At 38.6% G+C, this 13,883-nt stretch overlaps 1 protein-coding gene across 3 annotated transcripts in view; it reads right to left on the bottom strand.

Moving 5' to 3' along the window:
• The window catches only part of LOC106875883 (four and a half LIM domains protein 2), a 231,251-nt gene that overhangs the window by 122,392 nt on the left and 94,976 nt on the right, over positions 1-13,883 (bottom strand). For all 3 annotated transcript variants that reach the window (XM_089338925.1, XM_089338924.1, XM_089338926.1), the window contains one exon: positions 2,717-2,802. In XM_089338925.1, the coding sequence (XP_089195051.1) occupies positions 2,717-2,802 (86 nt within the window). The remainder of the gene's footprint in view (positions 1-2,716; positions 2,803-13,883) is intronic.

Here is a 13,883-nt window from a genome sequence, read left to right as displayed (position 1 = left end):
AGTCAGCTGGAACCAAAACTGGCTGGAAAACCTGGGTTTCATCAAGCATTGCCATTTCATGCTTCAATCTTTAGCTTACATTTCATTTATAAATATGGTGTGTCTGTGTGTGTGTGTGTGTACATGCATACACACACACATACACACACACATACACACTCATATAGATGTCTTAGAGTTAATTACAGAGATATCGTATTGCTTGGAACAGGTCATGACAATCGTGTAAAGAATTACAGCCCAATTGATTATGAAGAGAATTAGCCAAGATGAGATGTAGTTTGGTTTTGTACCAGGAAGAAGTAGTTTTCTTCTTACGCAAGGAAACTGCAGAAGTATTTAGTATTTGTTGACCTTGCAGAAAGCCTTCACTCCATGATCTGATGGTCAGTGAGGAAACTAGGAGTGCATGACTTACTTGTGAGAGCCATACAAATCGTGTTTCCTTTTATTTATAGTCTTCTAAGCTATAACAGGAGAATTTAAGAAACCACGCTAAAACTGACACTGGAGCAAAATAGGGTCCTCAAACCAACTGGATCTTGTTTAACCATCCAACCCATGGTTAAAAAGTTTTCTACAGTATATATAGCAATGGCCAACATATGTTTCAATTGCAGCAACTACACATTGTTCCACGTGCAGTTATGTATCCTAGTCGCTGCAATTTCACCAAAGTGAACTAATTCAAACAATCTTTTATATGTGTGTGTGTGTGTGTGTGTGTGTGTGTGTGCGTGTGCAAAACTCACAAAACACACTAAAGGATCAGTGATTGTTTGATTAATGGACAGCGATGTCAACCCATCTTATTTAGAATTCTTTCCTCCACCTCTCATTGTTATTTTGTGTATTTATTGAACCCTACAAATGTAACACAGATAAAACTGTTTATTTATAGGTGATTGATACAGCAACTTATTGAACAGATTCTTCCGTTACCATGGAGACAACAGCTAAACACATCCAAACCTTAAATAAACTATGTTGTTATTTCAATACAATAATGTTAAGGGGAAGGACATGTTAAATAACGTAATCCTAAATATTCTTTACTCTTAAGAGGTGGTGGCCAAGGCTGGAAGGTCACTGACCATCGCTCTACTCAGGATTAGACAAATACATTATTGAGGTACAGCTGGATGCTCTCCCTGTAGCTAACCCTTACCTGTTTCTTTTTAATGTGGCCAGTGGCACGTGTAAAGACATTCGAGCGAGATCGTTGCCAGTGCCACTGGACTGGCTCCTGTGCAGGTGGCACGTAAAACACACCATTTTGAGCGTGGCCGTTGCCAGTTCCGCCTGACAGGCTCTCGTGCCGGTGGCACGTAAAACACCCACTACACTCTTGAAGTGGTTGGCGTTAGGAAGGGCATCCAGCTGAAGAAACTCTGCCAAATCACATTGGAGCCTGGTGTCGCCTCCTGGTCCACCAGTCCTCAGTCAAATCGTCCAACCCATGCTAGTATGGAAAGTGAACGTTAAACGATGATGATGATGATGTTGTTTTTTATCAAGCTCCATTTGATTTTGCTGAGGGAGAGTCAGAATTTGTTTCTGGATTTAATGTTGAGTATGGGGCAGTAGGGTTTGCATTACTGCTTATGGCTGAGTATGGTAATATTTTATTTGTAAGGTTTTTGTGTGGAGTGTTATTTGGGGGTGGGGGTTTAAGATCTTTGAAGGCACAAAGCCAATGGATGATTTGTCAACAGGAGAAATGACAACAATGTCCCCACTGGTAGTTAAGGCAATTTTTTTGGAGGTGAACAAAGAGAAACTAACATACAGACACAAAGGTATAGTCATTAACATCGATTCCAATACAGAACCATTTAATGATACAATAATATTATTTTACCAACCCCTAAGAGGAATGTATTCAATGCTAACATGGATAGAAATTTCTAATTCAGACTATAAAGGAGGGTAAACAAATACCACAAGATACTGATTCTGAGCAATTTTTGTAAGAAGGTAGAGGTGTGGCTGTGTAGTAAAAAGTTTGTTTCCCAACCACATGGTTCCAGGTTCAGTCCCACTGCATGGCACCTTGGGCAAGTGTCTTCCACTATAGCCTCGGGCTGACAACAGCATTGTGAGTGAGTTTGGTAGATGGAAACTAAAAGAAGTCATGCAAGAGAGAGAGAGAGAGAGAGAGAGAGAGAGAGAGAGAGAGAGAGAAAGAGAGAGAGAGAGAGAGAGAGAGTGCGTGTGCGTGTGTGTGCGTGTGCGTGTGCGTGCGTGTGCGTGTGCGTGTGTGTGTGTGTGTGTATTCCTACTGCCACTTGAAAACTGGTGTTGGTTTGCTTACCTCCCCATAACACAAAATAAGTACCTGGCTACAGTCTAATGACTGATACAGGTAAAAAAGATAAAGAAAGACTGTGGGGACAGAAGATAAAGAAGGGGAGGGGGTAAAGAGTGCAAGAATGAGAGTGGGGAGAGTGAGAGATGGTTAGAAAAGAGAGGTAGGAGTGAACACAGTGAATAGCAAACAATGTAGAGATGGGAATCAACAGTAAGTACAAGTGGGTGGAGGTAGTGATACGAATGAGGTTAGGGAAGAGGGAGTGAAAATTGACAAGAGAGTGGAGCAGCAGAATAACAGAATAGATAGGTAAGGAATGAAGGGATTAGAGATTGAGAGATGAAGGGTGGAACATTTAATTTTAGAATTAATGTTTTTACTTCCGTTCTTCCTTTTACTACTCACCTCCAGGGATGACTTTTAAAACCAGGACATCTATCACCACATTCCATGCATGGCTGATCTTCATCCACTTCATAAATAGCTATTCCCTGAAAAAAACAAAACAAAGCAAAATAAATATAAACAAAACAATTGGTACATCAATAAATGTAGTAGAAACTAGGTGTTATTATTAAACATTTTGTTACCATATTTTTATCACAATATGCTACCTTTGTTTCAATTAATTTTGAAAAAAATGAAGGACTTAGTAAAAAGAAATTTGTCATTGCTGATGTTTGGAGCATAAATTAACATGAAATTTTAATGCAATGTTCTAATTTAGCGCATTTTAAAACAGGAGGTTTGTAGCACAGAACCAGGGGCAGTCTCAGAGGCATGGATCAAAAAAGGTTATGTTCCAAAAAAGCTTAATAACAAAGTTAATTATTTTAGTGAATCCATCCAAAATTCTTCGTTATTTTAACAATTAATTTCAACATAGAAATATAAGAAATTAAAAATATGTTTACAAAAAGGTTAAGCCAAAATAAATATTCACAAAGAACACTACAATAAAGCAGAGTCTATAGAGAGGTTGGTGAAAGAATAGAGGAAAGTTGAGGTAGAAAGAGAACTGTTTGGTGTTGCTGGGGACATGACAACCTCTTTGGTGCTGGGGACATGATAATTTATGCTCAGTATATCAGCATACTCTTGGAAATGTTTAGTACAGGAAAGGCAACCAATCATAGAAATGACACCAAAAATAAAACCTCCAAGCAATAGGTACAAGCATGGCTATGTGTTAAAAAGCTCACTTTCCAATCGTAGTCTTGGGTTCAGTCCCATTCTGTGGAATCTTGGGCAAATGTCTTCTACTATAACCCTGGGCCAACCAAAATGACATGATAATTTATGCTCAGTGAATGGATTTGGATGACAGAAACTAAAAGATATGTGTCAGTGTGTGTGTGTGTGTGTGTGTGTGTGTGTGTGTGTGTGTGTGTGTGTGTGTGCACATGCATGCATGTAAATGTGTGTGCTTGTGTGCCTTTCTCTAGATGTCACATGATGGTTGTAAATGAGCATCATTGTTATCATAAATGAACAACTTCAAGTTTTTCATACCCAGTCTTCTATGGAAAATATGTCTAGCTATGGGAAAATATTACTTTTTTTTACAAACAGTTAAGGGTTGGCAACAGGAAGGGCATCCAGCTGTAGAAAAATCTTCAACAGACTCCATTTGACCCATGTAAACATGGAAAAGTGGTTGTTAAATGATGATGATGATGGTGAAGCAATATTTCCTCTAAGTTTTATTGCTGTGGTGTGTGCACAAATTGTGGCAATTTTGCCTTTTTATTTTTATTTTTCTCTTTCTTTACAAAGTATATTCATATCCATGTGAGTAACCAACTGCAATTAACAAAAATATTCAATTTTATCTTGAAAAGCTTATGTACACACATTTGCCCCTTTAGGCACTGATTGTAAAATAAGTGTGCAGTCTTGGAGGAACGGTGCTTACAAGCAGGACCCATAAAGCAGAAAGAGGAGAATCTACCATATTAACAACTCACTTCTGAATGCAATCAAGCAAGTTAAGACACACAAAGGAGACACCAGCTCAAAGCTGATACCTTGAGGGCATGTTTTGGCACCTTGCCATCACTGCATTTACTCTTTTTCCAGCACCACTCCAGCTTATGCCCACCCACTCATACAAAATGCAATGTATTCTGCTAAATGTGTAATGTCAGTATGCATGAAAAACAGAATACAAATGTGTTGAGAGAAAAACTGGTAGTGTGCAGGGGAGAAGATTGCATTGGAATGGGTATGTGATGCATATGGATGAGGGCAGCTCTATGAACAAGTGCCAACTGTTTACAGTGGATGGTGCATGTGGCAGAGGGAGACCCAGGAAAACATGGGACAAAGTGGTGAGGGTTGATCTGTAGATGTTCAGCCTCGAAGGAGAGATGATAAAGGATTGAATTGATATGCAGTACTTGTGAAGATATGCCCATCCCCTCTGCTAGCATGTGAAACTGAACCCCTTGTTCAATGTCACAGTCAAGTTTTCACCTGCGACTCCTTCACTCTGTCATTTACCTATCACTCATCATTCCATCACTTTTCTATCTACAGCATTATTCTGCTAATGTAATTGTCGTTGGCACTCGGTCAATTACGACATCGAGGGTTCCAGTTGATCCGATCAACGGAACAACCTGCTCGTGAAATTAACGTGCAAGTGGCTGAGCACTCCACAGACACGTGTACCCTTAATGTAGTTCTCGGGGGTATTCAGCGTGACACAGTGTGACAAGGCTGACCCTTTGAATTACAGGCACAACAGAAACAGGAAGAAAGAGTGAAAGAAAGTTGTGGTGAAAGAGTACAGCAGGGTTCGCCACCATCCCCTGCTGGAGCCTCGTGGAGCTTTAGGTATTTTCGCTCAATAAACACTCACAACGCCCGGTCTGGGAATCGAAACCGCGATCCTATGACCACGAGTATGCTGCCCTATCACTGGGCCATTGCGCCTCCATGCTAATGTAATTATACACGAGCAGAACTACACATATCATCACTCCCTTCCACATTAATCATTTAGCTTTCCTTTTCTCTTGAGCCACTTCCTTTTCACATCCATCCTCCTTCGTTCTTAATATCATCCATCCCAACTCATATCTTCCATTGGCCACCCTCTCTGCTTCCTACACCACACCAGACTTGGCCCCTATTCCTCCCATCATGCTTTAATCGCTATCGCTATCTCCTAATCTCACTCAGGATTCAGGGGTCTCATTAGTCTTGCAAGCTAGTGTTACCACACTAGCACAGGTACCAAAGAAGAAAAAAACCTTCAAGACAAATCTCAGAGAATGCAGATAACTGTAACTGAATACTACAGAGCTTTTAATTTTGTCAGTAATGGTTTTTCTACCAATATATTGGTTTCAAATTTTAGCACAAGGCCAGCAATTTCAGGGGAGGGGTTAAGTCAATTACACTGACCCCGAGTGCTTGACTGGTACTCATTTTATAAACCTTGAAAGAATGAAAGGCAAAGTTGACCTCAGCAGAATTTGAACTCTGAATGAAAAATAAAGATGGATGAAATGCCACTAAGCATTTTGATCGGTATGCTAACAATTTTGCCAACTCACCACCTTGTCTTCTGCCAAATATTGAGAGAAAAGTTTTGTCTCTAAACATGAGCTTAACTGTCTGGAAAAATTATAACTGTATTAACAATACTTCATGGTAGACATTTTGACACTAAGAAGCAAACCTGTTGAGTCTTTGATAATGGAACAATATTATAAATGTCGATAGATGTAATGCTAATGTGATGACACAAATTGTGAAGAGATTCCTGTGGGAAGTCTGATAAGATTGGCAATGAAAATAGAATACAAAAGAAAACAAAGTTTCCTGGGTATGGCTGATGATAAATGTAGCAAAATCATATTTAAAAAAAAAAATTATTTTAAATCAACCATAAAAAGGGAAAATAAATAAATGGCAGGAGGAAGAGACCATTTTCCGAAAAATGAAAATGGTACTTATTTTATCAACCCTGCAAAGATGAAAGGCAAAGTTGACCCTGGTTGAACTCAGAATGTGAAGTTGAACGAAATGCCGCCAAGCATTGTGCCTGGCATGCTAATGATTCTGCCAGCTCGCCACCTTAGAAAATAATAATAATAATCCTTTCTACTATAGGTACAAAGCCTGGAATTTGAGGCGAGGGGGATAGTCAATTACACCAACTCTAGTACTTAACTGGTACTTAATTTATTGACCCTGAAATGATGAAAGTCAAAAAATGCAACCTCAACAGAATTTAGATTCAGAATGTTGCTGAGCATTTTTCCTGGTGCTTTTGCCACCTCACCAATAATAATAATAATAATGGTTTCAAATTTTACCACAAGGGCAGCAGTTTTGGGGGAGGGGATGAGTTAGTTACATCAACCCCAGTGTCCAACTGGTACTTATTTTATCGACACTGAAAGGACGAAAGGCAAAGACAATCTCAGCAGAATTTGAACTCAGAGCATAGCGACAGGCGAAATACCGCTAAGCAGTACTCTAACAATCCTGCCAGTTTTCCACCTTAATAATAATCCTTTCAACTAAAGGTACAAGGCCTGAAATTTGTGGGGAGGGGACTAGTTGATTACATTTACCCCAGTGCTTCACTGGTACTTGTTTCCTCAACCATAAAAGGATAAAAGGCGAAGTCAGCCTCAACAGAATTTGAACTCAGAACGTAGTGGCAGGCAAAATACCGCTAAGCATTTCGTCCAGCATGCTAACGATTCCACCAGCTCACCACCTTAATAATAATAATAATAATAATAATGATAATGATAATAATGGTTTCAAATTTTGGTACAGGCCAGCAATGTTAGGGGAGGGAGCAAGTGAACTACATTGAATCCTTTACTTGGCTGGTACATATTTTATCAACCCTGGAAAAATGAAAGGTAAAGTTAACCTCAGCAGAATTTGAACCCAGAGCATGAAGAACTGAAACAAATACTGCCAAGCATTTTTGCCTGACTCTCTAATGGTTCTAGCTTGCTGCCTTGTTTAAGAATAAGTCTATTGTCTACGGTGCTCAGGTGCACAACTACTCATCAGAAAAAAGGTAAAAGACAGGACAGTAAGTGGCAACAAGTCAAGTAAAGAAAGCCAGCCATGACAGCCACAACTGCATGCATAGAACACACAATAAAACAAAAAAATTTTCTTTTTTTTCTTTTGCTTGTTGCAGTCATTTGACTCAGGCCATGCTGGGGCACCACTTAGAAGGGATTTTTTAATCGAACAAATCAACCCTAGGACCTTTATTTTTTGCCTGGTACTTATTCTATCGGTCACTTCTGTGTGTGTGTATGTGTGTGTGTGTGTGTGTGTGTGTGTGTGTGTGTGTGTGTGTGTGTGTGTGTGTGTGTGTGCGTGAGAGAGAGTGTGTTTGGTTTGCTTGGTTGTGACTAAAAGAAGGAACATCATAAAAAATCAATTAGAAACTGCCAGAATGGCCCAGACCATATCTGAATGGTAGTAGGTGTTACAAGATTTGCTAGTTGAAAGAAGAATCGTTCTAAAAAAATTCACTCAATTCTGTTGCTTTACTGAACTCAAAAGGCCAAATATTTTGTTGCTTTACTGAACTCAAAAGGCCAAATATTTTGTTGCTTCCCTCATGAACAGAAATTCATTTTGGCAAAGTGGTCATCTCTATTAGAGAATGACAGACGTGTACAAACACATAATCGAGACCCTTCAGATCCACTACACATGTGTACTGCTCTGTAAAAGATGTATTCACCATTTATTATAAAATCTGAATGACATGACATCATTTGTCCCCAATTAATGAATTGTAAAATCCATCTTTGACAGAATATTAACACTTTGAAGAAATTACAGATGACAATGACAAGAGGGTGTGGTTTGCGGTAGATTCAGCTGCTGCTATTTCTAATAGGTTCAGCAACTACATAGGGATCCATCTATACTGCTGAGTATCATTAGCATGCTGCAGACTTCCAAAGCTGTTATCTATGTCGTCCTGTCAGGTTCTTATTAGACAACCTCTCGCATGTGTTAAGTAAAACAGCTTTACGTCTGGTATTTTTGGTCCTAGGATTTATCTTGCTTTTAGTACAGTGTCTGCCTGTTGCATTCATGCATATTGATGCAAGCGAGATGGTGCTCCAATTCATGCATCACTGCAGCTGATATTGGAGGCTTATCAGCATTAGCTATGTCTTGAAGGACCCACCCCACTCACCATTTCCTGCCCTGGGGAGACTAATCAAAAGAGGTAAAATTTGAACTTGAAATGCAAAGAGTTGGAACAGATACAGTTTGGTATCTTCTCCAACAGAAATTGCCTAACATTTCAGTCAAACCACTGTCCTGGACTGATGTTTCATTTATTGCCTTTGAAAGGATAAAAGACCATGCTAACCTACATAGGATTTGAACTCAGGATATAGGGAGTTAGAATAAATGCTGTATGCTATTTTATCCATCACTCTAACAATTCTGCCATCTTTCACACCTAATAGTTAAATAACTTGTGAACTGATAAAAAGCCGAGTGTGATTGATTTAGCCACAAATTCAACAATGACATCAAAACATTCAGTGCATAGGGCATACAAAATGATGTTGATATGTAGGCACCAGGACAACTCTCACACCTACCCTATAATTATTTATGTGCCCTTTTTTAAAGCCTAGCCAGGCTCATGAGCCCGGTTTCCTGTGGAGTTTTCCCCACCCAGCTGGACGGGAAGCCAGTCCATCGCAGCATTACTCAAGAAACAGGAAGAAAGAGTGAGAGAAAGTTGGGGTGAAAGAGTACAACAGGGGTCGCCACCACCCCCTGCTGGAGACTCGTGGAGCTTTAGATGTTTCCACTCAATAAACACACATAACACCCAGTCTGGGAATCGAAACCGCGATCCTCTGACCGTGAGTTCACTGCCCTAACCACTGGGCCATTGCGCCTACCCTATAATATACAAACACATTCATTGAAAACTACAAAACAATGCCTGATTAATACAAAACAATGAGAATAAATAAGCAATATATTTGACAAAGAAATCAAAATGCTAAAGAGTTAACCTTTCAGTAAAAGTTTTATGATTTGTTTAATCTCTTGAGAAATTCAGTTTTACGAAAGAGAAAGAAAAGGATTTAGTAGTGCTAAATCCACCAAACCCCACAGAGAAGTTTCATCTTAACCATTCCCCTTGCATTTCCCTGTTAAGAGATTATTTTTTTCTTATAAGGTCTCCTAACCACTTACAGATACCAGGATTGCCCTACCTTAGAGAATATGCCATGCTTCTACATTATTTTAACATACACTTTTATATGCTTACATAGCTCAAATGGAATTTGTAGAGGAAGGTGTTCTGCAGCTGGATGCCCTTCCTGTTGCCAACCCTCACCTTTTTGCAAGAAAGTTGCTATTTCCCTATGACTGGACACATTTTCCATGCAAGACACTCTTTGTATGACAGCAACAATCACTTATACCTATCTACCATTTTATATCGGTTTCTAATCTTGGCACAAGACCAGCAAGTTCAGGGAAGCGGTTAAGTTGATTATATTGACTGCTACTTATTTTATCGACACCAAAAAGATGAAAAGCAAAGTTGACCTCAGCGGAATTTGAACTCAGAACATAGACGAAATGCTACTAAACATTTTGTCCAGCATGTTAACAATTCTGCCAGCTCCAAGCCTTAATAATAATAATAATAATAATAATAATGACCCTTTCTACTAAAGGCACAAGGCCTGAAATTTTGGGGGAGAGGGACTAGTTGATTACATTGACCCCAGTGTTTCACTGGTACTTAATTTATTAGCCCCGAAAGGATGAAAGGCAAAGTCAACCCCGGCGGAACTAGAACTCAGAATGTAAGGACAGATAAAATGTCATTAAGCATTTTGCCTGGCATGCTAACAATTCTGTCATATTAAGACAAGGGAACACACACACACGTTGTGCTTCTTTCAGTTTCCATGAATGAAATCCACTCACAAGGTTTTTATCAGCCCAGAGCTTTTGTCAGCCCCAGTAAAATAATATGTGCCTAAGGTGCCACACAGTGGAACTGAACCTAAAACCATGTAGTTAGAAAGTAAACTGCTTAACTAAACTTCCATGCTTGTTACTGAATAATAATAATAATAATGATGATAATAATGGTTTCAAATTTTGGTGCAAAGCCTGCAATTTCAAGGGACAGAGTAAGTCAATCACATTGATTTCAATGTCCAATTGATACTTACTTTATCAACCCCAAAAAAGGATGAAAGGCAAAGTCAACCTCAGCAGGATTTGAACATAAATCATAAAAACAGATGAAATACCATAATGCTAATGATTCTGTCAGCTAGCTGCATTCTGCTACTGAATAATGAAGCATGTATATTGAAATTTAAAATGTCCTGAGTTAAATATAAGAATAACTCAGATGTATAATGGTAGATAATTAACCAAATTATCACCATTTCTTGTGGAACTCCCAGCAATGTCTTGAGGAACCCTAGAATGTTATGGATAGGGAACACTGTACAAGATGCACAAAAATATTTATCAATAATGACAATTCAATTTAAGGCAGTGAGCTAGCAGAATCATTAGCAGGCTGGACAAAATGCTTAGCAGCATTTTGTTCATCTTTATGTTCAGAGTTCAAATTCTACTGAGGTCGATTTTTGCCTTTCATTCTTTCGGGGTTGATAAAATAAGTACCAGTTAAGCACTGGGGTCATGTAATTGACTTACCCTCTCCCTGAACTTGTTGCCTTTGTGCCAAAATTAGAAATCAATAATGACAGTTCAATAATAAAATGTTACAGATCATTTCTCACCCAACTATTTTCTATCTTTTATTTTTTACCTGACAAAAACAAAGAAAAAAAAAGCAAGACTTGAGTTATACAAGACACAGAGGAGGAGTTGACAGCAGAAAAGGTAACTGTAAGAAATGAAGTCCATTAGACTGGTCAGACAGCTCACTGGATATAGTTGGTAGATTCTGTTAATTAGGTGCACTAATTAGTAGTAGCAATTACGGTATCAAAAGTCTAATTGCTAGAGTAACGAGCAGGTGGAGAAGAAGAACGAGAAACTGTTTATCTCTGTTGGCCAAACAACAGAGTCTCTAAATGCTCAATCAACTTGCTAGAAATACCAGCTAAATTACCCTAAAATCACATTTTGACATTTAAAAATAAAGAAGAATACTTTGGAATTAATGATTATTTTAAAAAGTTAATTGAAACTTTACAGGTAATACATTTTGTAACAAATAGGGGTTGGAGGGCAGGAAGAAATTAAGGTATTAGTTGATACATGCAGTAGAGATGTCTGCACACACACACACACACACACACACACACACACACACACATCATAAACTGCATCCAGGAAAGGGTCACCTGCCTGATCGGCATAAAATCACTCACAGCCTTTGGCACATAGCCTTCAGCCTCTGGTCCTTAGGCATATTGTGTTCTCTTTCTCTGCTATAATGGCCTCTGCTCCACAGAAATAACTAGATTCAAACTAATCAGGCATCCCTGACCCTCTTGTCTCCCTTTCTCTCATCACCCTTGTTATGACCAACCCCACAGGGCGCAATCACACCCTAATCAATACACCCAGTCTTTCCTCTTCAGAACATCATCCCTCTGGAATTCCATCCCTACCCTTATCTTTCTCACAGATATTCAGATGCTGGTCCACAAAGTTTGAAGAGAAACATTAAATGGTATCAATCATAATAGTTTAGGAGGGACTTCAAAAGCCATGAGCACTGCCCCAACCTCTGGACTCAGAGACCTAAGAACATTAAAAAAGCACACAAAAAAAAGATAACTGAACAGGTAATATGAATAGATGATAAGTGCTGAGTGACACTGTGCTTTGCAGCATAAGTAGAAAGTAGATGTGGAAGAGAGAAAACAAAGGCGTGGGTGTGTGGTAAGTAGCTTGCTTCCCAACCACATAGTTCCAGGTTCAGTCCCACTGTATGGCACCTTGGGCAAATGTCTACTATAGCCTTAGGTTGACCAAAGCCTTGTAAATGGATTTGGTAGATAGAAACTGAAAGAAGCCTATTGTGTATATATATATATATATATATATATATATATATACATATATATATATGTATATTTATGTATGTGTGTCTTCGTGTCTATATTTGTCCTCCCCACCACTAACACTTGACAACTGATATTGGTGTGGTTATGTCCCCATAACTTCGTGGTTCAGCAAAAGAGACCAATAGAATAAGTACTGGGCTAACAAAGAATAAGTCCTGAGATCGATTTCTTAAACTAAAACCCTTTTAAGGCAGCGCTCCAGCATGGCTGCAGTCAAATGATTGAAACGTGTAAAAGAATAAAAGAATAATACACAAGAAGAACTTGTAGAGATGGTGATCCAGGTCAGATCTGAAGATGATATGTTTTACAGATGAAATGGTGAAAGACCAAGCTGTGTAGCGATATGTTGTACAGTAGACTCAATATTCAACTTGTGTCAGTGTGAGCCAATGAAGAAGCCTCTATGTAGTCACTTGACCTGCTAAAAACAGCAGCTGAAATCCCTATCTACACCTTCTCAAACCACATACTACCATGTTGAAAAAAAAAAAAAAAAGAAAAGACAGGCTGAATATGGTGGTAAATATGGCATACTTGAATAAAATAAAAGGTGGGATGATTATGGGCTGCTTGATCAGAGATGACCCGGGGCTAAACACCAGCAACAGTTTAAGATACTGTGGGCAAAGGAATGTTAGAATAATGATGATAATGATAATGATGACTGACAATGATGTTGATAATTAGAATGATGAGAATGATAATTATAATAATGATGATGTTGAGGTGGTGGTGAATCCACCCCACCCCCATATCAACATTCCAACATTACTTCTTATAATTAGTTGGCAATATATACCTTAATAATTTGAATCTCAAACAACAATCAGTTTTACAGTTTGCTATCATCCTGACCCAGACAATTGACATAGAAAAATATTATTATTAAACAAATCAATATTATTCAGAAGATAGGGTAGACTTAATCCATTGCCCGGTTCATCACCATCACTGTTACTGCTGCTGCTGCTGCTGCTACCGTCACCTGGTTTGCAAGTCCCACCAACGAGTCTAAGGTTTTGACAGTTTAGGGCAGTTCTCAAACGGGGTCCATAAAAGATTTTTGGGGGTCCACACAACAAAACAGTAAATTGGGGATTTTCAATATTATTTTAAGGGGCCCCTGAAAAAAAATGCTTTTGGGGTTTCTTTCTCTAACATTTTCGATAGTTCAACCTACACAAAATATGTGGAAAACAAAATAAGAATTTTGAAAGAAGTTTTTATAAAACTGGTCTTTAAACATTGGATGGTTAGGGGGTCCAGAGTAAAGTAGTAATCAAAGGGGTCCATAGATAGAAAATGGTTGAGAACCCCTAGTTTTGCGGGTGTTTCAATAAAATTTAATATAAAATTCGTTTTATAGAAAACAATATTTATCATTTTAAAAACAATAAGTTATGTTTTATGTTTTATATTTATCAATGTGATCATTGTCATCATCATCATTTAACATC

This window comes from Octopus bimaculoides, chromosome 21 (assembly GCF_046866305.1).
Source record: "Octopus bimaculoides isolate indiv1 chromosome 21, ASM4686630v1, whole genome shotgun sequence".
Taxonomy (NCBI): Eukaryota; Metazoa; Mollusca; class Cephalopoda; order Octopoda; family Octopodidae; genus Octopus; species Octopus bimaculoides.
This window is presented reverse-complemented; position numbering and strand designations above follow the sequence as displayed.